General features: G+C 46.1%; 2 protein-coding genes across 3 annotated transcripts in view; one reads left to right on the top strand and one right to left on the bottom strand.

Moving 5' to 3' along the window:
* STAMBP (STAM binding protein) overlaps positions 1–25,902 on the top strand; it is a 762,428-nt gene that overhangs the window by 397,602 nt on the left and 338,924 nt on the right. The window lies entirely within an intron of this gene.
* On the bottom strand, positions 6,674–9,215 carry EGR4 (early growth response 4). Of its 2 annotated transcripts, none has more exons than XM_080685719.1 (2): positions 8,849–9,215; positions 6,674–8,451 (listed from the first exon to the last, which is right to left on the bottom strand). In XM_080685719.1, the coding sequence occupies exons 1-2, from the start codon at positions 8,979–8,981 to the stop codon at positions 7,142–7,144; spliced, it is 1,443 nt and encodes a 480-aa protein (XP_080541845.1). In that variant the 5' UTR covers positions 8,982–9,215; the 3' UTR covers positions 6,674–7,141. The 2 variants fall into 2 exon arrangements, with proteins under 2 accessions (XP_080541845.1, XP_080541846.1); XM_080685720.1 differs by having other exon boundaries at positions 6,674–8,448; positions 8,849–9,212.

Genomic DNA, 25,902 nt, shown 5'->3' with positions numbered 1-25,902 from the left:
GGGGCTTACGGCCAGAGGAAAAGCAGGGAAGGGGGAGGGAGGCAGCGAGGAGGTGGGGCGGAGCCGGCCCCTCCTCCAGGGCGGGCTCTTCTATGAGCTGGGGAGCGGCAGATGCCGCCAGAAGCGGCTGCGCCGGGACCCCACGTTTTCCCGTGAAGGTGTCTTAGATGGGGGAGGGGTCCGCGGCGCCGCCCTGGGGGTTCGGGGACCGCTCCCGCAGCGCTCGTCCTGGGTCCCTGCCTTCCCAGCTCCCAACACTGCCCAGTGCACTCTCCCAGCCCCGGGCACCTCCGGTTGTGGTCTCTGCTGTCCACCTTTGACCCGAACCTCTCCGCCCTGATCCTACCACTCCCACTCCGGCTTGGGTCTCCCCACTCGGGGCAAAATCTTTGGTGAGCGGTTCTGTAGCATGGGAAGAGGGAAGGCGCGCTGCACTATTCCTGGGATTTGCGCCACAGTCCCCAAGCGGCCTCGCGGGGTGCACGCCTGGGTGTGCATTTCGGTCAGAAGCATGATAGTGGTCTCTGCGAAGACTGCTTGGGTCAGTTCTCTCCGGGCATCCCTAGGAAACGAGGGGAGTTGGGAGTGACTGGGGCCAGGCTCGGAATCTTGCCATTGAGAGTGCCATCTAGGAGCACATGTTCCCCGATTTAAAGGAGGAAAAGGGCAGTGGCCTCCAGCCCAGGCTCCTTCCCACCTGGCGCTTGGCCTAAGATTGTTCCTCCTTGCTTTGGATGAGGAAAAGGAGAGATGGCATTACAGGCTTAGGGTAGTGCATGGGCAAAGGCACAGAGATCAGTGTGGGCAGGTTGAGCATCAAGGCCATGAGGGACATTCCAGCTGCAGCAGAGCAGAAATCAGCATACCCCAGGATTCTCTAATAAATGAGTCTGATTGGACTTTCCTTGACCCCATCCTACTGCTAAAGCAGAAGCATTGGGTATTTAGTATCAGAAAGGATAATTTGTAGACTTGTCTGGTGGCTTTTGGGGAGAAGCAAATTTAATAAGGACTGAGCCAAGCAGGTCAGACTCCTCTTATCTCCTCTTCTTTTCTTTAGCTCCTAAATTTCTTTCCTCCTCCAGAAATTCTTATATTGAACAAATCTAAGAATTGAAATAACTCATCCTAAGACCTAAATGATAACAGTTCCTATTAACCAACTGCTAAGCATCATGCTAATTATTTTTTTAAATATATTTTTATTGATTTCAGAGAAGGGAGAGGGAGAGATAGAAACATCAATTGATGAGAGAATCATTGATCAGCTGTCTCCTGCATGCCCCCTGCTGGGGATCCAGCCCACAACCCAGGCATGTGCCCTTGACTGGAATCAAACCCTGGACCCTTCAGTCCGCAGGCCGACGCTCTATCCACTGAGCCAAACCAGCTAGGGCCATCATGCTAATTATTATTCTGCATATAATTCAGTCATCCTAATGAACCTATCAAGTAGGCATTATTATTATTATTCCCACTCTACAGATGGGGAAGTTAAAGTTCAGAGCTCAAAAAATGGCATAGTCAGGACTTGAACTCGTTACCAAATTCCAAAGTTATGCTTAAATACAGTGCCTTCCTGCCACCCCTTTACTGTATTAGGCCCACTGAGCCTTCCTCTGCCGAAATGCAGATTGCCGAAATGCAGATTGCCTAAATCCACCTGCTTTTGCAGACAGTCCAAAATATCCATATACTAATATTGTCTTGGTTTAACCTTCGTTCCAATGATGTTTGTCTGTCCTCACTCTGTGCTTCCTATGAATATGCAAAAACATGCTTGTGTATGTATATATGTGCTTTTTGCCTGTGCATATATATGCATTTGCATGTAGGTGCATACCTGTGCATATGCATGTGTGTTTGCAAAATGTGTGCATGTCTGAATCCATGTGTGTGTACATGTGGATATACATTGTGTGTGTATAAATGTGTGTATGTATGAGTGGATGCACACATGTATGTATGTGAGTGTGCATGTATTTGTGTGTGCATGTGTATGTGCACATGTGTGTGTGTGTGTGTGTGTGTGTGCATGTGTGCCCATGCTACATTTCAGACAACAGTTCCTGCTTGGTTGTTATGGGAACCACAGTTCTAAAAATGTTAAACTGAATCCCACTCCATGTGGACCAGAGAAACCAAAAGAGAGAGAACTGAATGACAAACACATCTGGAGCCCAGAGCTAAGGCAGAGAATCATGGGCTCATCACAGACTAGTCAGAAATGTGATCTCACTCATGAGACCCAATGGCTCAGATCAGAGCCTCAGCACTGCTTATTCCCATTTCTTCATCCTGATCCTTTCCCTGCATCCTGCTCCTTAACCATCTTCCTTCCTTCCTTCCTCTTTCCTCTTCTCTTTTCCTTTCTCCTTTTAGGCATTTAGGCACTATTTTTTTTTTCCTTTTTGCCAATGAGCCCACACAATAATTAAGCATTTAAGTGTGCTGGACAGTAGGTTTGGTTATATGGCAGCCACAATGTGAATTAGACAAGGTCTCTGCCCTTGGGTAGGAGGATTTGGTTAATACATGAGGGGAGGGGAGAGGGCAGAGTGATGGGAGAGATGACAGAGGAGGGTGGAAGATAAATTCGGGTTAGATATGGAGGGCTTTAAATGCAGTGTATTTTTTTTTATAGGAAGGTGGAAGCTATGGTCACTTTGGGATAAAACACCATCAACTATGTTTTAGGGAAATTACAACAGTAGTGATGTGGAATGGAGGGGGAAAGAATGGAGGCAGAGGGACCACAGGAAGCAATTTGATATAGTGCAGGCTTGTCATAAACGGGGTATAGGGGGTTGGGGTGGAGGGGGAGGAAACAGAAGACATTCTTGGTTGCTTTGTGAAACTTTCCCCTATATCCCATCTCATCAAGATTCTTTTCTAAAAATATTTTTTATTGATTTCAGAGAGGAAGGGAGAGGTATAGAGAAGATGGAAATATCAGTGATGAGGGAGAATCATTGATTGGCTGCATCTTGCATGCCCCACACTGGGGATCAAGCCCACAACCCAGGCATGTACCTTGACCAGGAAGTCATAGGGCTACTCAACCATTGAGCTGCTGGCTGGGCAAGATTCTTATTATTATTACTCTTCCCTGTCTCTCCATGGTAAGTGAAACTTTTGTTACTAATGTGTGTGTCAAGTTCCTCTGATGCATTGGAAGGGAAAAAATTGGGAACCACTGGCCCAGCATATGGTAGGCACTCAATAATACTTATGGAATGACTGGATATACAGATATGCACTGGTCTTGGAACTGTTAGGCCTAGATTCAAGGCCCACTTCAATCTCTTATCTTCTGTGTGGCCTTAAGAAAATCCCCAAACCTGTTGTACCTGTTTCCTCCTCATGAGGGTCAGACAGGATGTTTTTGTAAGCTCCTTCCAACTACATGTTATTATGAGATTCTGTGTGACTATCACAGCCAAGGTGTTCATGTATGTGGAAGGGGTGGCATGGGCTGAGGTGCTGGCAAGAGGCACAGAGAGGATAAATGTGGGAAATATTTTAATAGAGAAATCAACATCTTCTGGCTTCCGTTTTCAGCAGTCCCCAAAGTCCTCCTGCTTCACAATATGTGGACTGATTCACAAAATATGAGACACCTGAAGTGCTTAGCTGAGCTTGAAGAAAGGAAAGAAAATCATGAACCAAAACAAAGGAACTGAGGCCAAGAAATGTAAGCATGAGATGTGCTGTGACTAACCCCAGAAGGTATAGGGAGGAAGGAATATTGCTTGTCTGTCCTGACCTGGGTGGTCCTGCTTAGAGTAGGAGGAGTTGCCTCTGAGAATTTATAACTAAATGAGTTAGAGTTTGAACTCCACAGAAATCTCAGGCCAAGAAATTAACATAAAGATTAGTTTTCCACCAGCCCAGCTGGCTAGCAAGGCTCAGTGGTTGAGCTTTGACCTATGAACCAGGAGATTACAGTTTGATACCCAGTTGGGAGACACACGCCTGCCTGGGTTGCAGGCTTGATCCCCAGTGTGGGGCGTGCAGGAGGTAGCCGACCAATTATTCTCTCTTATCATTGATGTTTCTCTCTCTCTCCCTCTCTCTTCCTCTCTGAAATCAGTAAGAATATATTTAAACAAAAAAGATTGGTCTTCATCAGTTGATTCTCCTGGAATGCCTGGCACAAGCAAACACAAAATTGATCAGAAGAAACATACCCTCAACCCAGGTCACAGAATATTACTGCCCTGGTAAATCCCCACTGAAGATTAGTTCACTAGATAAAAATTACAATACATAAAAGGGAACAATATACCCTGAATGAGATGAGAGTAGGTAAGACTCTGAAGATAGCAGGTCTAAGTGACAGCCTGGATGGGGGAAGGGGAGAACTGTGATTATTTAAGTGAGCTTAGGGAACCAAATGATGGTCACCATCAGCAGAAACTGGGTACAGTATATATGGAAGGATGATTTAGACAGACTGTGTTTGAAATGGTGGTAGGAAACACATATGGAGATATGCGTTAGAACCACGGGGCTGCAGCTGGGGTAGGGACCAGGGCTGCCCGACTTAGAAGTCATCTATGTAGCAGTGATAGATGAAGGCCCCGGGAATGAATGTGCTCTCCTAAGAGAGTGTTGAAATAAAACTAAATCTGAGGAACATCCACATTTTGAGAACCAAATGAAAAGAGAAGCTTTATTTGCTCTCTGGTTGGGTCCTGATTTTCCAATAGTTCGATTTTAATTCTTTCCATCTCCTGCTTAACATTCTTTTCCCTCTGAGTCCCTAGGGGACAGTCCAGAAAATGCAGCAGTTTCCCCTGGGAGTAACAGGAGGGACTCCTCAGCTGAGAGTTCTAGAACCAGGCTGGGCTCTGGTACCAGCACTACTACTAAGTCAATTTTCTCATCAGTGATATTTGGCCTAGATAGGTGTGAAGACAAGCTGGGGCGCAATAGAGCAGACTACTTGATGGAATGCTGATGAAGAAGGCAAGGGTGGGGTGGTTAGATGCCACACACCACAGCCTGTCTGCCCTCCTTCCTTCGTTCAGATTACATGTTTTGGCACCAGTTGCTTGAGATCTGGGCCTTTGTGCTCTTCCTTACCTACTCTTCATGGAAAGTGAAGTCAGGTGGTCAGTGTAAAAGGTGTGATCACTTAAATAGTACATAATGAGAGTCATCATTATCTTATGTCTCCATGAATCTATTACAATACTTGACAGTCCACCATTTGAGCCTCTCTCTAGGGTTAAACATTGCCCTCTGCAGGCCATTCTTTTAAAATGTTAACTCCTAGAAGAGGTAATATCAAGTCCTTTAACACGAATTGGTTTATTAGATACAAGATACTCAACTACATGAAAGCACTTAACACCTGGGGAGAGAAATGGGTGGAATTCTCTATTTCACCTCTTGGTTGGAGCATAGCTCATTTGGTATACTGAACCCCAATATAAGTTGTGGGTTCAATCCCCAGTCATGGCACATATAAGAATCAACCAATGAATGCATCAATAGGTGGAATCCTATTTTCAAATCAATGTTTTTCTCTCTCTCTTCCCACCCCCTCTCTTACTCTCTATCTCTAAAAATCATTTTTTAAAAAAATAGTGTCTTAAAAAAAAAAGAGTAGCACACCTCAGAAGAGAAAAGAATGAAGCCCCAGACAGGCCATCCTTTCCTTATCAGACAGGAGTTGCTGGGGAGGAGAGATGGGATGCATGACAGGCTTTCAGTGGCCCAAGTTCTGTCCAAGGTGACCAGAAAGAGTGTATAAGCTTTTGGGTTGGGAGTTTAGGGAGTGAAGGGCACCAAGTGAAACCCCACCTTCCCCATCATAGGGTCATGCTGTCCTCACCATCCTCTTAGCTGCACCCTTCCCCCAAAAAGCCATGATGGGATTAACCTGGAGGAGAGTTAGAGAAAAGGGGCTATGGCAAGTGCAAAACAAAACTGGCTGGTAAGGGGGCTTCTGCCTCCTGGAGAAAAACCATTGTGGAAAGAGCAACTTTATGGGAGGTGGCTGTGAGCCTCGGCAAGCACTCTCTCTTCTCTAGGTTTGGCTCTGCCCATCCATAATCCAGATGGGATGCTCAGTCCCTTTTGGCACTGACAGCATGTGATTCTCATACAGACGTATAGGCACTTGCTGGAGACTGTGACACACAACGTACTGGGTGTTCACACACAGCACTTAAATACTGCAGGCTTCTGCTGCTGTCGCTACTGCCTGGGGCTCCCTCTAGTTACAGAACCTATTTCACCTCTTGGGAGGAAGTCTTTCAAACGATGCTATTGAGCTGAGGTGCTGCCATTCTGGAGTTGGGGGAAAAAAAGCACTGGCTTTGCAGCCAGACAGATCTGGGTTTGACCCTAACGGTTCCTAGCTGGATTACCCAGAAAGTTTATACAGGCTGCTTCCTGAATCTTTGAAATGGAGTATGTATATGACTGCTGCACTCAGGATTAAGGAGGATAATATATGCACAATTTTCAGAAACACCTTGAGCCCTTAGGCTAGCTGTGATTAAATTCATTTAATTCAGTACATATTTATTGAATGTCTACTATGTGCCACAGTGCCTGACAGTAGGTGGGTAATGACTCCATGAATGTAAGGAGTCACATTTTCTGGGGGGTTCAGGGGTGGGGAGGGGGTTGGGAGGGTCAGGAGCTTGGATGGCAGATAAAGCTTTTAGCACAATGCTTTTAATTGCAAAAATAAACAGTTTTGCAAATGCTTGAGAGTAGCGTCTGCTTTACAAAAATTAACAACAAACAGGAAATAGCCCCAAAGCAAAACGTTACATCCAATTGCTGCTGGAAACATTACTATGCAAAATACCGCTCGAGACCGGCTCGGCGCTGCCCCAGCCTGTCTTTGGGGGACGACGGGGCGTTATGGGACGGCGTAGGGCGTGCGCCAGGTACAAAATACCCTTGAGTCCCAAGGAAATGACTTCCCCCAAGCGCAGCAGACAAGGAGACGATCCTGGACGGCGGGAGCTGTCCACGGAGCCGGTGCTAAACGGGGCACTGGTCGGGGGCGCTTCAAGCCGGGTCGGAGGCCTGCCCCGGGGCGTGCCGGGAAAGGGGCGGGAAGATCTTCCTCGGCGCGCTGCGCGGTGGCGCCCCAATCGACAAACTTACTTCTCCCTCACAGGGCGGCGAAGGAGAGGCCCAACGAGTAAAAGCCAAGGCCCTTGAGCCGCTCCTCTGCACGCGCCTTCTGCTTGAGGTGCACCTTGCTGTGCCGTTTCTTCTCATCACTGCGCGCGAAGCGGCGGCCGCACACGTCGCAGGCGAAGGGCTTCTCGCCCGTGTGGGTGCGCACGTGTGTGGTAAGGTGGTCGCTGCGGCTGAAGTTGCGGAGGCAGATGCGGCACTGGAAGGGCTTGTGGCCCGTGTGGATGCGCAGGTGGCGGTTGAGCTCGTCGGAACGCGCAAAGCTGCGCACACAGCTCTCCACTGGGCAAGCGAAGGCCTTGGCGTGAGGCCGCGGGCAGAAGCAGCGTGCGCTGCACTTGCCGCCCCGGCGCCCCTTGCGCCGCGCCTTAACTGGGGAGAAAGGGGCCGGCGGCCCTGGAGGCTCAGGCACGCCACTGCTCCCAGGGATGTCCACCACCAGGGGTTTCGGGAAGTCCGCCGCGGCACTGCGGAGGCCCAGCGGAGAAAGCTGAGGCTGCGTACCGGCCAGAAACTCTCCGCCGTCGCCACTACTCCCTCCCTCCCCACTAGGAGGGGTCAGGAGCCCCGGGAGGCCCTCGGCCCCCTCCCCCAAGTTTCCTAAGGCCAGCGGGAAAGCGTCGTAGGCCCCCGTGGGGTAGGGTCTGTTGGCCGAGTCGATCGGCAGCTCCGCGGGGCAACTGATGGACAGCAGGTCTTCAATCTTGGTCCCCATCGGGGGGAAACGGGCCTCGGAGGGCGCCTGATAGCCTCCCTGTGACCCACAGCTCCCTGGGGCCCCGGCTGAAAGCAGCTCCCAGGGAGCATAGGGACCTTTGAAGGCGGAGGCAGTGTCCAGCGCTGGAGAGGCCGGAGGAGCCCGGCGGCCTGGCTTGACGTCGGGTGGGGAGAGCTGAGGCTCATACAGGCACTGCGAAGGGGCGCCAGCCGAGGCCGAGGCCTCCCAGAACGCCTCTGTGAAGGCGGCAGCGCCCACATCCGGGGAATAAAGGTCCGGCGGACCCGCCAGAAAGGCGTCGGGGACTGAGGGAAAAGCGTCCAGCGAAGACCGGGATGCTGCCACATCGGGGCCGGGGAAAGGTGCCAGGCCCAGGATGCCCGACATGAGGTTGAAGAGTGACTCAGGGTCGTGCGGGTGTTCGGGCACTGCCTGGATGAAGAAGCTACCGCTGTAGCTGAGGCTGGGAGGGGGTGTGGGCGCAGGCCCCTCCAGGAAGCAGGAGTCGGCTAAATCCCCCCCGGCGCTGCAGCTGCTCAAAGCCCAGCTCAAGAAGTCGCCTGCTGAGGAAGGAGCAGGAATCAACTCCAGGCACAGAAAAGGGCGCGCCTCGAGTCGCGGCCCCTACCCAAGGATCCCTTGGTGCCCACGGATACACATAAAGTGCCTTTTTACACATTCTAATCCATTTGGAGCAGGCATACGCTCCAAGACGCACACAAGAACATGCACATCCAAAATACACGTGCACAGGCAAAAAGGACACCTTGATACACGCACAATTTCCTATGGAGGCGCTGATGGCCCGGTGGGGTAGCAATGGCGGAGCGCACCCCAAGACCCCAGAGCTTCCTACCACCGCTACCCCCACACCTCCTGCATCCCAATCCCAGCTTGTCTCAGGCACCGTGCGCCCCCGCACTGGGCAGCCGTCTGAGCACCCCCAGCCGCGCTTCTTACCTCCTGGGTAGCCAGCGGCCGTGTCCCTGACGGGCAGCCGGGACAATTCGGTGCTGGGTTCCGAGCAACAGCCCTCGTCGGCGGACTTGAGCAGAAGCGTGTCGGGGCCAGAAAACTCGCTAAGGTGGAGCATGGCGTGGCGGCTGCTGCGGGGAACCGGGGCCTTGCACGCTGAGCTTGGGGGCGCGCGAATGGCGGGGAGGCAGGCAGTCGGGGCGCCCCGCGCCTCGCAGACCCAGGTGCCCGGGCTCCTGGCTCCCGGCGCTCACCTCTGGAAAAGGGGTCGGGAGGCCGTAGCGCCCTTGCTCGTTGGGACCAGCTTCGAGCGGCTGCTCCTCGCCTCTTCAAAGCGCAGCCGGGCTCCCCCAAGCCGCGGCCCCCCCACTTATATAGCAGCGGCGGCGCTGGCACAGGGCTTCCGACTCCCGGGGCCACTGCCATTTCGGGAGGCCCCGGCCCTGCCGCCGTGACGTAAATGCCCAAACATGGACACAGGATGTTTACCGGGGACTCCCGAAAAGGAAAGCTCGGCTGTGACGTCGTCGCCGCCACCGCCGCGGGGCCCTCGCCGCTGCGTGCGCGCGCGCTCCCTGCGCGCGGAGCCCCGTGCGCGCAGGGGCCGCGGGTGCGCCTGGCTGGGGCGCTGCACCGCGTGGGGGTCGACGTCCAGTAAGTGCGCTTCCCGCCTGGAGGCAGAGGCCGAAGGACGGCGAGGAAAGAACGCGTGGGTTTGGGGTTCCACGGTTTGGGGTTCGAATCCGCCCTTTGCCACTTACCAGCCGTCTCTTAATCTCCGTGAGCGTCGGTTTCCTCACCTGTTGAATGCAGATACGTATACGTGTCTACTTCATAAATTTGAAATAAAGAGTAGTTGGATTAAAGCATATTAAGTTCTAGGCACTGGGGTACTCAGTAAACCAGTTTTTCGTTATTTTCTCACACCTGTGTTTTTAATTTCCTTAGTAGTTGTTTTAGTTTATTCTAGGAAAAATAACTTAAATTGAAAGGACCATAATACTTGCTAATGGTGAGAGAAAAGGTCAATTAGTACCCAAGGATATGTTTTCAATTAAAAATTAAAAGTCTTTATTAAAAGTCTTCTAAGGCTCCTTTGTAAAGGAGATCAATTTGTCTGCTATCCATGATCATATAGGAAGTTTCCAACCTTTTGCTTTACCAACATGGTTGTAGTCAGTATCCTTAACTATATACAGGTGAATATATTTGTGGGATAAATTCAAATGAGTATAAATTTTGGTCAAATGGTATGTAAATTTTGATGGACACCTGGCAAATTGTCCTCCAGAGAAGTAAGGCCAATTAATTCCTGCTCACTCTTCCTTCACCTACAAGGTAATAAGATAATTCTGTAGAACTTTTTTCTGCCTCCATATAAATGTCGTACTTTAGGGATGTTGTCCCCAGCAACACACAGAGGATTGACAGGATATATTTCCCTAGAATCAGTACTTGGAATAATTGGGCTCCTTCTGAAAAACAAAACAAAACAAACAGGGAGGGAGGGAGGAAGCAGGAAAACGCACAAAACAACCTCCCTAACCTTAAGGAGGCTGTGAATCTTGGCTGCATATCAGTCAATTCTGACAAAGAATCCTGCCTACTCTCCTGATCTCATCCTGCGGTGGTTTTCCTCTGTCTTATAGTCTCATCTTTAAAATAATAGTTTAAAAATTTATTTTGTGTTATAGCTCACTTAACTCATTTCTGGGACAATTGAGCGGATCAAATAAGTACATGGGATAGCATATTTTCTTTACCAAGAGCACCACTTCTTTGAACTCTGGGTGCTGGAAGGTGGGGAGGGCAGGCCTGGGGTTCCCTCCTCCCTCTCCACTTTCCTAAGAATGAGAACAAAGTCATTCAAGGGTGATGGGCTACAGCATAACCAGCAGTGTATATCCCAGTCTCCCTTGCTGACTGATACCCACCAAATTCTCAGGCCTTTCACCCTATGTCCATTATCCAAAATTCATTCATTCTGTTTCTCAGTGTTCATTCATTCAATATTAATTCCTTAAATGTCTACTATGGGCCAGAAGGTAGATTTTGGTTTTTATTCTACCAGGACCCAGAGACCCATCTCCTTTCCTTGCTGCCCCTTTCCCCAACCTACAAGGACCCTACATGTGTGTTCTTGGAATATGTCATCACATGATCACCTGCAATACACATGTGAACACACTAGCATTCATTTTCTTCTTGAGTTTGGAAATCATACAAAGGTTTTCTCATCCGTGCAAATGCAGTATGTCTTAATGAATGCCACAGATCAGTTCTATGTTAGCAACACATGTGTTTGTATGTAGGAAATGCAGAAACCCAGCACATGTCTGTAAGGATTACACACACACAGCACTATTTATTTTAAACTCTATTTCAGACCTGAGTTTGATTCTAATCCAAATGCATTGCCAAGACCAGGCAAGCCCACACCAGACACGCAGGGCACACATGTCTCAAATCCATTCTGGCACTTTGCTGCTTAGGAGGGAGGGGGAGCAGAGGGATTTGGCTAGGCAGGTGTCCAGGGCTCCCCAGGTTTCCCCGTCGGGCCAGATTGGCCAGCCCCAGGTTCCCTGTCCCTTCTGTTGTTCTTCCCTCTGCCACAGCATTCCTCCTGCTTCTTAGTCATGGATAATTTCCCTACTCTTTTGGCAAATCCCAGGCTATTACTGCTCTCTGCCAAAGGCCCTTGGGCTAGGCCTGCGTTAGACAAGGGTCCAATGCCCCCTATTTTATCTTGTTAGAGGTCAGGCCTAAATGCAGAGCTGGGAAAGGAGAAGTGAGTAGGAGAGGAGATGAAGAACACAGCTTGTGGTCTGGGTGTGGGCTAGCCACTCTCAGTGGACACACAAACACACACTCTGATACACAGATGATTACCTGTGAAGGGCAGTTGCATCTGCATTTGGTTCCTTGAGGAGGAGAAGGAGGAAATATAAAGGGGGAATGGACATTTTGTAGTCCTTCCCAGCACAGCTCCTCTCCATTTTTCCCCCCTGATTTTAATGGCTTAAAAAAAGGGATTCTGGACACAGGTAGAATAAAGATCATTGGAAGTAGGTGGAAGAGATAGGAGCATAGACCTATAAGCTCCACATTAATTCCCACTTCAAATATAAAACACAAATTTACACAATGAAAAAAAGGGAGATCACATACATTGAGCACTTTACAAACATATTTAATCATCACAAAAGCTCTATGGAGGAAGGAATTGGAGACCCATTTCACAGGTGAAGAAACAGACTTGGAAAAGTTAAATAACATGCTCATGGCCACACTTCCATTCAATGGTAGGACTGAGAGTTAAGCCCAGGCTAGTCTACTTCACAAGATAACTTAGGGAAAGATAATTCATTTTACAAAAGGATTCACTCTAGGATGACTTTAGATGAAGGATCCCCCTCTAGCTTTTCAAATATGGTATGATGTGGAAACTTGATCTGGTTGTGCCCATCTCTGCAAGAATTCCCTGGAAGACTGCCTTGGATAGCAATGCTATGGTCATATCAGACACATGCTGAGAAATCATACAGGGTCCCTGGAAGCCAGTGGGAAAGTTGTTGTTGGTGTTGTCTTCGTTGTTGTTGTTGGTGGTGGTGGTGGTGGTGTGTGTGTGTGTGTGACCTTGAGGGGAGGGTATGAGAGGAAATTTTTAATTTCCATAGAAAAAGGTGAAGTAGAGTTTACTTTTGTTGTTGTTGTTAATTCTCACCTAAGGACATTTTCCCAGTGATTTTTAGAGAGAGTGAAAGGGAGGAGAAGAGAGAGAAACATCAATGTGAGAGAGAATACATCAATTGGGCGGGATCGAGCCTGCAACCGAGGTACGTGCCCTTGACTGGAATCGAACCCACGACCCTTCAATCTGAGGCCAACACTCTATCCACTGAGCCAAACTGACTAGGGTGAGAGTTTACTTTCTTTTTTTTATGGAACGTTTCATGAATTTGCATATCATCCTTGCGCCGGGGCCATGCTAATCTTCTCTGTATCGTTCCATTTTATTTTTTTTTTAGTATATGCGTTGCCGAAGCGAGCACGAGAGTTTGCTTTCTAGACAAGCATTGAACAGACAATTAGTGAATGAATTAATGAATGAACACATTCATTCATCAAGTGTTCATTGAGCACAGCCCTGTGCCAGGTGCTGCGAGGGCCCTTCAGATGCTGATGCCACAGTGGATGAGATTGGAAGCTCTGGATCCAGGGAGGGAGGTGGGGAAGGGCCCAGCCCCTGTCATCATTCTGGTAATGCTACTGCCCCTCCCCCTCCCCACCTTGATCTTTCTGCTCTAAATATCATTGTGTTTAAATAATAGTGTATGTATTTTTAAAAAGACTCCAAGAAGACAGCTGCCTCCGAGTATTAATCATGAAGAGGCCAGCACTCAGTCTCCATGGCGACTCCTGACAGAGAGCAGGGGAGCAGTTCCACATCCCTCTTCCTGGGGCCATGGAGATGCAGGAACACAGCATCTCTCAGCCTTTCTTTCTCTCTGCCTCTCCTCTCTCCCCCATTTCCTCTCCATTCTTCGTCTCTCCCATCCTCCCCCTCCACTCTCCGCCTCTTTTTTTTTTTTTTTTTTCTTCCTGAAGGATTTATTTAAGAGCAGGGACAGAGGCAGGATCCAGCCATCAAAGGAGCAAGGACAAGGTTGCAGCAGAGATGAAATTTGCCTCTAACTGCAACCTCTGCAGTACACAACTCCCCTCCCCAAGGCCCCTGTAGTACCCCTACGCTTCACTGACCACTAGGGCAGAGTCTGATCATCTGTCCCTGAGGAAAGGGACCCATATCAGGGTCCTTCCCTGTCCCTCCCTCTTCCCTGCCCATGGCCAGACATTGGTTTATAGTTTGAGTCCTTATTGCTATTTTTAAAAAGTAATATAGGCTTATTAGAATAAGGCAAACACGTTAAAATGTATAATGCAAAAGAAAATATCTTTCCTGATTCTATACTCAGGCTATGGGTGTGAAAGCTTCTGTATCCTGGTTACTTCTGTTTCTTCTAGTTTGGGTCATGGGGGAGGTGGAAGGAAGGAGAACAAAGTGGCTGAAAACTATTTAGGAAAAGTTTCTTAGATTCTTCCAAGACAGCTTCTAAGCTGTTTCCCCCAGGAGAGAGGGAGGTTATTCTTTCTCTTTTCTTCCGTTCTATATCCCACCTTGGACAAAGTACACATTGGACAGAGTTCAGAGGTAGATGACCTCAGAAGAGGTGTGACTAGGATGGATTCTAGGATGGTCAGAGGCAGGGGCATGGGCACAATGACTTCTCCATGGCATTACCCATCCTGGCATTTGATATGAGCCTCCCTCCTTTGTTCCCTAAGCCTGGTTTTCCCGTGGTGGGCAGCAATGGAGTTGAGTCTTGAGAGGTGGTTTTCTTTGATTAGGTCATAGTGTTCAGATTATTGATTTTTCATGAGTTGAGAAGGTGAAAAAGAGGCTGAGAGAGTAGACAGAGAAGCCTATGGCTCTAGAACAGAACTGGAATAAAAACAAGCCTGCTAAACCTGCCTGGCATGCTCCTCTTCTCCATGGCCTCCTCCTGCTTTCTCTCACCTGAGTGCATCTTACTGTCTTCCATCTTTTCTCCTCCTCATCTTTCCTCCTTCCTTCCTTCCCTCCTTCCCTCCTTCCTTCCTTCCCTTCTTCCTTCCTTCCTTCCCTCCTTCCTTCCCTCCCTCCCTCCCTTCCTTCCTTCCTTCCCTCCCTCCCTCCTTCCTTCCTTCCTTCCTTCCCTCCTTCCTTCCCTCCCTCCCTCCCTCCCTTCCTTCCTTCCTTTCCTCCCTCCCTCCTTCCTTCCTTCCCTCCCTCCCTCCCTCCTTCCTTCCTTCCTTGTTTCCTTCCTTCCCTCCCTCCCTCCTTCCTTCCTTCCTTCCTTCCTTCCTTCCTTCCTTCCTTCCTTCCTTCCTTCCTTTCTTTTTAACATATTTTATTGATTTTTACAGAGAGGAAGGGAGAGGGTTAGAGAGTTAAAAACATCAATGAGAAACTTTCATCAGCTGCCTCCTGCACGCCTCCTACTGGGGATTGAGCCCACAACCAAGGTACATGCCCTTGACCAGAATCAAACCCAGGACCCTTCAGTCCACAGGCCAAAGCTCTATCCACTAAGCCAAACCGGTTAGGGCTCTCCTCCTCGTCCTGCAGTAGTGTTCCTTGAAGTATTTTGAAGTAGATTGGTCGGTGTACTGGGATCTGACAACATAACTCCACAATACCCACCCGGGTTATCCACAGTTGGACCATTGAGCCATTGCCTGAGTCCTCTGTGTGTCCCTGAAACATTAGGCTAAACTTATGGTTGCAAGTTACAGAAATACAAGCTGAATTAGTTCAGGCAAAAATAAAAGTGGCGGGGGGGGGGGGGGCTGTTTACCAGCTCACAGAATCCAAGGGGTCGGGACCCCCTCAAGAGCTAGTGGCATCAGGGGACTGAGTTTTCCAAATGCTCTTAGCTCTTCCTCTTTTCTCTCACTGAAAACCTGGCCACTAGCAGATTCTGTGTTCTTTATGTCAGCCTGCTGTGATAAATGGATTCTTGTTCTCAAATTCCAGTCAGCAAAGACCTCTGCTATCCTCCCTACTGCAATTATCTGGCTAGGGGGGCAGGGTAATATATAGCTGATAAGACCGCTAGGGGCTTTTAATTACTTCTGGAGGGCCACTTCCAGAGAAGAGGAAACCACTGGGAGCCAGGACGCCTTCTAAGAGGCCTCAATCTTGAGCCCTGAGGGCAGGAACCAGGTAGCACTGGGCTCTGGCATGTTCTCATAACAGGGGCAGAAATGGGTAGTTCCCTCTGCTAAGCAAGTCGCCTGTTCCATCTGTCTGCTAGCTCCAAGGAACACAGCCCAAAATAAAACCCCTCATTAGCAATTCTTGCAATCCAGAGCAAAACAATGTATTTGTTTCCTAGAATAATCTGGAGCCATATTTGTCTTGGCAACCAGTATGTCCCACACATTCATGCAGTGTGCTATGTGAAGACTCCAGCAGGGACCTTTACTAAGTCAGGGCATGAGAGGGAGGGCTGCAGGGGTCCCCCTGCCCAGGCAGCAGCAAGCAGGGGCCCAGAACAGAACTGGCTTTGTCAATGCTGTACAGCAGGTGTCTGTTACAGGGTCGGTAGGGAATGAAAGGAATTTCAACAGGGACTTCTAAACACCAGTTCCCATAAAGGCCAAACCAGGGACATGTGGCCTTCAGGGTCCTGGAGAACCCATCGTGGAGTACTGATCTCCAACCTGGGAGCCAGGGAAACTGGTTGTACCCGACCTCTACTATTAGCTTGTTCTATGACCTTGAACAAATTACCAATCCTTTCTATGCTTGCATTTTCTCACCTGTGAAATGGAGGCATGTTTGATAATTAAGAGCTGGAATTAACACACTGGGCTGTTGAAGCATAAGCACTACAGCAATGAGAGGTGATGTGAGAAGCCATCTATCCAGTTAAGAAATAGTGGATAACCCTGCCCACCCCCAATGTTTTCTGGGCACCTCCTCATATGGGGGTGGATTGGTCACCATGACCTGAATTTTAGCTTTTTTCTTCTAATCCTTGCTCTCCTTGGTTCATTTATTCATTCATCTAAATATTTATTCAAGGTTTAACATATCAGCCACCTCAACAAATTATTACAGAAAGGTGTGATGCATGTGACAGTGTGGGAGGACAGGGTGGCTTGGCACCCTGTCTTTGGACTAGTTTTGCCTGGTCTTGAACATCATATACATGGAATAATTCAGTATGTACTGTTTTGTGTCTGGCTTCTTTTGGTCAACTCAGTGTCTATAAGATTTAGTCACTCCATGTTTTGCATGCATCAGAATTTTTACTTTTTAAAATTTCTCTTTATTGTTGAAAGTATTACAGATGTCCCCCTTATTTTCCCATTGAGTCCCTGCACCCCACACCTGCCCCTCCTAGGCTTCCAACACACTATTGTCTGTGTTCATGGGCTATGTATATAAGTATATAAATTTCCTGGTTAATCTCTCCCCACCCACCCACCCACCCCAGTATTTTTTTTAATCACTGACTAATATTCCATTGTTTGAATATACCACAGTTTGTTAATCTACTTTTCTACTGATGGAAGTAGGTTTTTGTTATTGTTGTTTGCTTTTATGTTTGTTTTGTTTTGAGGATGTCAAAAGGAAAATAATTTAGAAATAAATGAAAAAAAAATAGAAATAAGTGACAGAAATTCTTATGACGTAAGCTTTAAAACATATTTTTATTTTTATTTTTATTTTATTTTTATTTTTTTTAAATATATATATATATTTTATTGATTTTCTACAGAGAGAAAGGGAGAGGGATAGAGAACCAGAAACATCGATCAGATGCCTCCTGCACACCCCCCACTGGGGATGTGCCCGCAACCAAGGTACATGCCCTTGACCGGAATCGAACCCAGGACCCTTCAGTCCGCAGGCCGACGCTCTATCCACTGAGACAAACCAGTCAGGGCAAAACATATTTTTAAAAGTACGAACAAAAGATCAAATTTACTTAAGCAAAAAGCAAAACTTAAAAAGTCTAGTAATAAAGTAAAAAATGTGCCAGATGAATATGAAGAAAACTATAACATTTCCCTGAAGGGCATTAAAAATAGAAATAGTGGGGAACTATGTTTTTTCTGATGGAAAGACTCAGTATGTATTGTAAATATGTCAGTGTGTCAGTGTCAGTGGCTTCTCTGTGAAGCAGACATTAAGATGAAGTTAGGGGCACAAGAGGTGTATTTGGGAGTAACACATGTGAGAGATAAAAGCAAGATTGCGCAGGAGAGCCTCAGCCTGCAAGGCACATGTGACAACGTTTCCGTCAACCCAGTGACGAGTTCTAGAGCAAAACTTGCCCATGAGAAGAATCTCGCACTGGGAAGAAATGGCCAGTTCCCTTGTACCTTCTCTGTATTCAGTTATTGGTGGGGACCTTCCTGGAGAAAGCATGGCCTTAAAATGAAATGTAAAAGGAAAAGAAAACAAAGCAGAATTTAAAAAATTCTATCATTTGCCCCAAACAAAAATATGAAGTATACATATAGCAAAAAAGAAAATCTTTGTAAAGAAATTGATGACATTTTATTGAATATTTATTTTATTGATACTATGCAAAGATTTAATTAAATGGAGAGACACATCATTTTCACATATTGAAAATTAAGACATTTCAAGATGGACGACCTCCCCAAATTAGTTGATAATATAAACAAACAAAATATTAATTTTTTAAATATAAAGTTGTATTTATATAAAGTATTTATATAAAGTACAAATATACTTTTTACTACATGGAGGTGGAATAATACATTTGTGTTTGTCTTTTTTTAAATATATATGTTTATTGATTTCAGAGAGGAAGGAAGAGGGAGAGAGAGATAGAAACATCCATGATGAGAGAGAATCATGGTGGATCGGCTGCCTCCTGCAAGTGTCCCACTGGGGATCGAGCCCACGACCTGGGCATGTACCCTTGACTGGAATCGAACCTGGGACCTTTCAGTTCTCAGGCCGACGCTCTATCCACTGAGCCAAACCAGCTTAGGCTAATATTAATTTTTTTTTGTTGTGGTTTTTGACAAGTTGATTATGAGATTTTTATGAAAATGCAAAGATGCTTTTTGAAAAGAATGAGGACGGCAGGGGGAGGGGAGATCATGCTACTTATTATCAGGACAAGTTATAAATATAGAGTAAATAGTGTAGTTTATCATAAGTAGTAGAGAAAGGTAATAGACTAGGGAAACTAGAAATGTACCCATACATTTTAAAATGGCAGTAAGTTGTGGATTTTTTTTTTTGAAATTGGAGTGCAATTTGACAAATTCTAAAACATGTTTGGAATAATATAAAATAATCAAGAGAATTTTAAAAATTATGACAATGCTCTATTAAATATAAAAACCTATTAGAATAATGTAGTGCTAGAGCAAGGATGCCAAAACAGATCAGTGGAATAGGAAGGAAGGAAGGGAGGGAGGGAGGGAGGGAGGGAGGGAGGGAGGGAGGGAGAGAGGGAAGGAGGGAGGGAGGGAGGGAGGGAGAGAGGGAGGGAGGGAGGGAGGGAGGAAACCCAACCTAAATATTTAAGGAATTTAAAATATGGTAAAAGTAGATTTCACAGTAATGGCAAAAATTTGATTTGATTTCTGAATAAATTGCATTGAGAGAACCGGATAGACCTGTAGGGGAAAAAGTAGAATACATATTTTATAAGATATCAAAAGTAAATTCCAGTTGTATAAAAAGTATAACAAATCCAAAACTATAAAATAGCAAAAAATGTATAAGAGAATATTTTTATAATCTTGGTATGAGCATGAAATAAAACTCAGAAGCCAGATTTGAAAGGATTGGCAAGTTTTTCTATGTGAAAAATTTAAGTGTTGTTTGACAAAAGGCATCATAAACAAAATTTAAAACAAAGGACAGTCCTGGAGAAAAAAAAGTCTCTACATATGTAATAGATATGGCTTAATATTGAAAGAGTGATTTCAAGGAAATTTAAAGAGACAAACAACCCAAAAGAAAAATAGCCAGAGGATTTGACAGACAACTTAAAGAAGAAACAATAAAGATGATAAAGGAGCCCGGCCTGGTGTGGCTAACCCGTTGAGTGTCAGCCCAGAAACCAAGAGATCACTGGTTCAATTCCTGGTCAGGGCATATGACCGGGTTGTGGGCTTGATCCCCAGTTGGGGGAGTGCAGGAGGCAGCCAATCAATGATTCTCTCTCATCATTGATGTTCTCTCTCTCTCTCTCCCTCTCCCTTATTCTCTGAAATCAATAAAAATATATTTTTAAAAAAGATGATAAAGGACAAAAAGATGATCAACCTCATTACTAATATGATAAATGAAAATCAAACAACAATAATGTAAGAAATAAAAATTTTTTCCCTTCAGACAGGCAAAAGTTTAAAAGCTTAATAAGCCCAGCTGGTGTGGCTCAGTGGTTGAGCATCAAGTTATGAACCAGGAGGTCACGGTTGGATTCCCGATCAGGGCACATGCCCAAGATGGGAACTCGATCCCCAATGTGGGATGTACAGGAGGCAGCCGATCAATGATTCTCTCTCATCATTGATGTTTCCATCTCTCTCTCCCTCTCCCTTCCTCTCTGATATCAATAAAAATATTTTTAAAAATAAAAGGTTAATAATATTCAGCATTGGTATTAAAAAAGGGTAAGGTCTATCTAAATATAGTTATTTCTGATCATGCTTACTATTATACATTTTATTTTATTATATTTTTAAGTTTAAAAGCAACACAGAACAATATACATAAAATTATTCTATTTTTGAAAAACAAACAATTAAATTTAGGTGTATGTATTTCTGGTGTGTCTGTGTTTGCATATGCATAGAGAAAGTCCTTGAAGGCCTTTCATTAAACTGTTAAGAGTGCTTAACTCTGGGGAAATGTGTGTGGAAGAATTACATAACTCCTTGTTTAAAATTTAAACAATAAGAATGCATTTAAGAATAAAGCTTAATACAGAGGATGTGAAGGTAAGGGAAAATAATAGAGAGAAGGTAGAACTAGAAACCTGAAAATTAGAAAGAAAAGCAATAAAATAGAAAGATCAGGATAGAAAAATAACAATTGAAATAGTCCACCTCAAGACAACAAAATATGTTCAAATAACACTGAGACAAATGTCTATTAAATCAAATATATCTTTGTTAAGATAAGGGGGAAAAGTGAATGGAGGTCAGTTCAAGGTAGGCTCTGCCCTAGACAGAAGGAATCCCTCTTCAAAGACCACGTGAGACCAGGATTACCTTTCAGGACTGCTGGCATCCCTGCACATCCCACGTTGGAGGTCCCATCTCTCTGGCTAATCCCAATCTCAATCCCTCTCCCTCCCTCTCTCCCCCTCTTCCCCTCTCCCCCTCTCTCCCTCTCCCCCTCTCTCCCTCTCCCCCTCCCCCTCCCTCTCTCCCTCTCCCTCTCCCTCAGTTTTTCTCCATTCTAATTTCAGACTTTTGCCAAAGCAAAACTTCTTGGATTTAGTTGACTATATCCTTGTCTTTCCTGGTCGTTCGGTCATCACAACTGGGTTGTCATCCTGGTGAGGAGAGAGCGGAATCCATTGAGCTACTTCCTGTGGAGATCATTTTGCCACCACGCAGGTTAAGGTAGGAAGTGGTCTCAGAATTTGGTGGGCAAGTTGCTGTACGGACCCAGGAACCCACTATATCTTCATAAATGCTTCCTGTCAGTACATGCATCGCTTAATTTCTCTTGTTTAATCTGCCATTGCCCTTACAGTTGTTTTGTTTCAATGGCAGTGGTAAAGAAAAGAAGCAGTTATCATTCCAAGCACAGACTGCCCGTTTCCAAATGGGAGAGTCTGGGCTGATTCACTTGCCCCAACAGCGCTTTTGTGTTGTCTCTCTCTTCACTGGGTTGTTATTATTTCCACTGCTGGAGCCCTGTTGTTGAGCCCCCAACCCCCACCACCGTGCAAGACTCAGAGTCTCCCAGGACTATTTGGGAAGCAGAATTCACCCAGCTGTTAGGCGTCAGCAGTGAATCCTCCCAAGCAGCACCCCACCCCCACCCCTTTATCACCCCCTCACCCCTCCACTTCCCAACCCCCATCCCCCCACTCCCATGGAGCAGGAGCTGGGCTGGGGGTGGAGGGTAAGAGGTGAGCTTGGCAGTCTTCAGTTACGTTGTTGCTAAGTTCTGAGTTGCTCCTTTCCTGAATGCTGTGCTAGCTCACCCTGGAAACCGTCATTTTCCTGGCATCTCCTTATACAGGCTGCAGGCTGCTAGCACCTTTGCCTCTGAGCTCTCAGCTGCCTGGTGGTTCTGCTGCCTTCAAGAGCCTCACGTCTCATGTGCTATAAAAGGCTGAGCCTTTCTCCAGAGCAGCAGGAGTTCACGACGCCCTTCTTTGGGGTCTTAGCGTTGTGGGGGCAGCTGGAGAAGATGGAAAGGTGGGTTGAAAGAAGAAGGACTAAAACCCGTGGTCAAAAATATTTAGTCTCTCTTCTTATTTAAGAAACTTAAAGAACGATGGAATGGTGGGGTCCAAACGGATTGTTCCGTGTGGGAGGATGAGGTCCCTGCCCCCTCCTCTTTCCTACGGGGCACCTGCTTTTCAATGGCTGCTCCGCTCCGGAGTGGGATCTGTGCTGGAGTACTGCTCCATTTTTGATGTAGGGGAAGCATTAATGGGTTCATAGAGAGACAGAGCCCCAAATCCACTGGCTTCAGTAGTCCACATTTTAACCAATTGAATAAATTGGCCCTGGATTAAAATGGAATGGAGCCCTAACCAGTTTGGCTCAGTGGATAGAGCGTCGGCCTGTGGACTCAAGGGTCCCAGGTTCGATTCCGGTCAAGGGCATGTACCTTGGTTGCGGGCACATCCCCAGTAGGAGGTGTGCAGGAGGCAGCTGGTCAATGTTTCTCTCTCATTGATGTTTCTAACTCTCTATCCTTCTCCCTTCCTCTCTGTAAAAAAATCAATAAAATATATTTTTTAAAAAAATGGAATGGACTTTTTAAAAACTCAGTGAGGCCCTGGTCAGTATGGCTCAGTTGGTTGGGCATCACTCCATGTACCAGTTTACTCTCCACCCCTCACGTGCCCTTTACCTTTTTTTCTTGCTTGAATTGGATGAAAGTGGCCTTCTTTACATTTGTGTGTTTAATTAAAAACTACTGTTCCGGCCTTTCCTAATCATTCTTGTATTGCAAGCTCCTGGGAGTTCCAGTTTCTGGGTCCATTCACCTCACTTTGATCACCACTTAGACTCACACCATGGCAACTCCATGTGTGTAAACACTTTGAAGATTTTAACGGGAAATTTTTATCAAGTGGTTGGAGGGAGTTGAAGAAGCTGAAGATCTCCCTATTTTATTGCCATTTTATAAGTTAGGAAGAACCAGCCTCAAACCTACTGAGACCTCCAGGATTTGAAGTGTGGTGGAAGAGACATTTATAATTTCCATATCCAAAACATGATAGGATTACAATGTTTACTCTTTTGTGAATCTCGTATTTTTCTAGACATTTTTAAAAATCACATTTAAAAAATAAGAACATGGAGTTCCTAAGGGCTTACTGACTCTTCTATTTCATCCTTTATCCTCATTTATAACTTACTTCAATTAATTAATTTTCATAATACAGTAAGAAACCACAAAATCACCACTCAAAACAAAACTAGGCCCTTGCCACTAACTATGTGGTTCCCCCATCATATCCCACCCCTTCACCTTCCCTCACTGAAGGTGGTTTCCTTTTTTTAAAAAATATATATATTTATTGATCTTTAGAGAGAAGGAGAGAGAGAGAGAGAAAGAGAAACATCTATGTGAGAGTGTAACATCAATTGGCTGCCGCCTGCATGCCTCCTGCTGTGCCCTGCCTGGGAATCAAATTGGCAGTTCTTTGGTGCACCAGACAATGTTCAACGAACTGAGCCACACAGGCCAGAGCTCTTTTTATTGTTGTTGTTAATCCTCACCTGAGGATATTTTTCCATTGATATTTAGAGAGAGTAGAAGGGAGGGGGAGAGACAGAGAGAGAGAAACATCAGAGTGAGAGAGACATATCAATTGGTTGCCTCCAACCAGGGCCAGGGATTGAGCCTGCAACCGAGGTACGTGCCCTTGACCGGAATCGAACCTGGGACTCTTCAATCTGCAGGATGCTCTATCCACTGAGCCAAACTGGCCAGGACCAGGGCTCTTTTTAAAATTGATTTTATTTTTTTATACATATTTTATTTTTTTACAGAGAGAAAGGGAGAGGGACAGAGAGCCAGAAACATAGATGAGAGAGAAACATCGATCAGCTGCCTCCTGCACACCCCCCACTGGAGATGTGCCTGCAACCAAGGCACATGCCCTCGACCGGAATCGAACCTGGGACCCTTCAGTCTGCAGGCCGATGCTCTATCCACTGAGCCAAACCAGTCAGGGCTTAAAATTGATTTTAGAGCGCGAGGAAGGGGGGAGCGATAGAGAAAAGAGAGAGAAGCATCGATGTGAGAGTGAAACATCGATCAGTTGCCTCCTACACATGCCCAGGCAGGGAATCAAACCCAAAACATGGGTATGTGCCCTGACCAGGAATCGAACCTATGACCTTTCAGTGTACAGGATGATGCTGCAACCGAGCTACACTGGCCAGGTGACTTTCAATGCTAAACTCCAATCAGATTTGAAGTTAGGGCCCTGTCCTCTTATATCACCTCATCTGTCCCTGTTGTCACTAGTAGGACAAATCTGCTTTGCAGGCTTAATATTTAAAATATCCTTAAATGGCCTCACTTGGCAGAGAATAAAGCTCAGATTAAATTCTGCTTCTGGTAGCATAATTGTCTAAGTTTAAGAAGAGGCCAAATATAGCTGAGATATTATTCATCTTGAAGCCATCACCCATCAATTTGGATATAACTTCTTTTGTCACATTCTAGAAATTCTTTTTTTTAGGATAGGACCAGGGCAGCTGACTAAGAGATTCCCACCCCACGCTCCCTGCCCACCTCCTCTCCAATACTGATTAGTGTTTTTCCCTCAGCCTCCTCTCTGGAATGGCCATGGAGTGACATTCTCCTTGTTGGCTCATGATTTAGAGGCTGCTGCCATTAGTCACTCTTCACAGCACTGAGATTGTGTCTGTGTTTTAGTTACGGATACAAGTAGGAGTCATCAGACACCTACCCAGACTTGAAGAGGAGATAAAAAGAATAATACATGTGGTGGAACCCCCCTTGGCTCATCTTTACCCTTGTTGGGAGAGGGTTCTCTTAGAATAAAAATGAATTCTGGGAGATGACTTGAATTAGTAGGAAAAAGGCCTGTTTGTCTTATAGATGTTTTACTCTGGAGAATATGTGAGACCTAAAGTTAGGCAGATGTAAAGTGTTATAAGGAGGCTCCATCTGCCACTAAGAGAATGCAGTCTCTAAGACATTGACCATCTCTCTTAGATGGAAATCAGAGACTGAGGTGTGGGGTAGGTTAAGGGTGGGAGTCAGGTGAGGTAGGTGGGAACAGTGGAGTAGAAGGAAAAGAGGGAGGGAGAAGAAGGAATTTGGGACTTCCCACCTAAGGCTGATTGGTCTGCACGGAAGGGCTGTGTTAAGTGAAAAGTAAGGACATGTTTAGCATTATCCTCTGGGCTCTGGGTGTCATTATTTTCATTCTGGTTGTGGGACATAGGAACAGGGTAACATAAGGAAGATCATAAACATGAACAAATGTTAAGGCGTATGGCGGGCCCTGTGGTAGGGAGCTCTCTGGGTGATACCCAGCCCACAATTGCTCTCTGCCTGAAAACTGCCCCCCAATCATAGCAGTGGGGACGAGTAACCAGACCTGTGTTCTTTTTTTTTTTTTTTAATAAATCTTTATTCAGATTATTACAATTATTTCTCCTTTTTCCCCCCATAGCTCCCCTCCACCCATTTCCCACCCCACCTTCTGCCCTTACCTCCCCCCCACTGTCCTCATCCATAGGTGTATGATTTTTGTCGTCTCTTCATGAACCCCCCATACCCTTTTCCCCCTGAGAATTATCAGTCCACTCCCTTTCTATGCCCCTGATTCTATTATATTCACCAGATTATTCTGTCCCTCAGGTTTTTAATTCACTTGATTTTTAGGTTCACTTGTTGATAGATATGTATTTGTTGTTCATAATTTTTATCTTTACTTTTTTCTTCTCCCTCTTCTTTAAGAATACCTTTCAGCATTTCATATAATACTGGTTTGGTGGTGATGAACTCCTTTAGCTTTTTCTTGTCTGTGAAGCTCTTTATCTGCCCTTCAATTCTGAATGATAGCTTTGCTGGGTAGAGTAATCTTGGTTGTAGGTTCTTGCTATTCATCACATTGAAAATTTCTTGCCACTCCCGTCTGGCCTGCATAGTTTCTGTTGAAAAGTCAGCTGACAGTCGTATGGGTGCTCCCTTGTAGGTAACTAACTGTTTTTCTCTTGCTGCTTTTAATATTCTCTCTTTGTCTTTTGCTCTT

Source organism: Plecotus auritus, assembly GCF_963455305.1.
Source record: "Plecotus auritus genome assembly, chromosome: 8".
NCBI classification, from domain to species: Eukaryota; Metazoa; Chordata; class Mammalia; order Chiroptera; family Vespertilionidae; genus Plecotus; species Plecotus auritus.
The sequence above is the reverse complement of the archived record's forward strand: the minus strand, read 5'-3'. Positions and strand labels throughout refer to the sequence as shown.

What these genes read in the sequence shown, in the direction of transcription:
- EGR4 (XM_080685719.1), bottom strand. Translation starts at nt 8,981, where the DNA reads ATGCTCCACCTTAGCGAGTTTTCTGGCCCCGACACGCTTCTGCTCAAG. An exon ending in GGCCGCTGGCTACCCAGGAG is followed by an intron (nt 8,452 to 8,848) that starts GTAAGAAGCGCG and finishes CTCCTTCCTCAG; the next exon opens with CAGGCGACTTCTTGAGCTGG.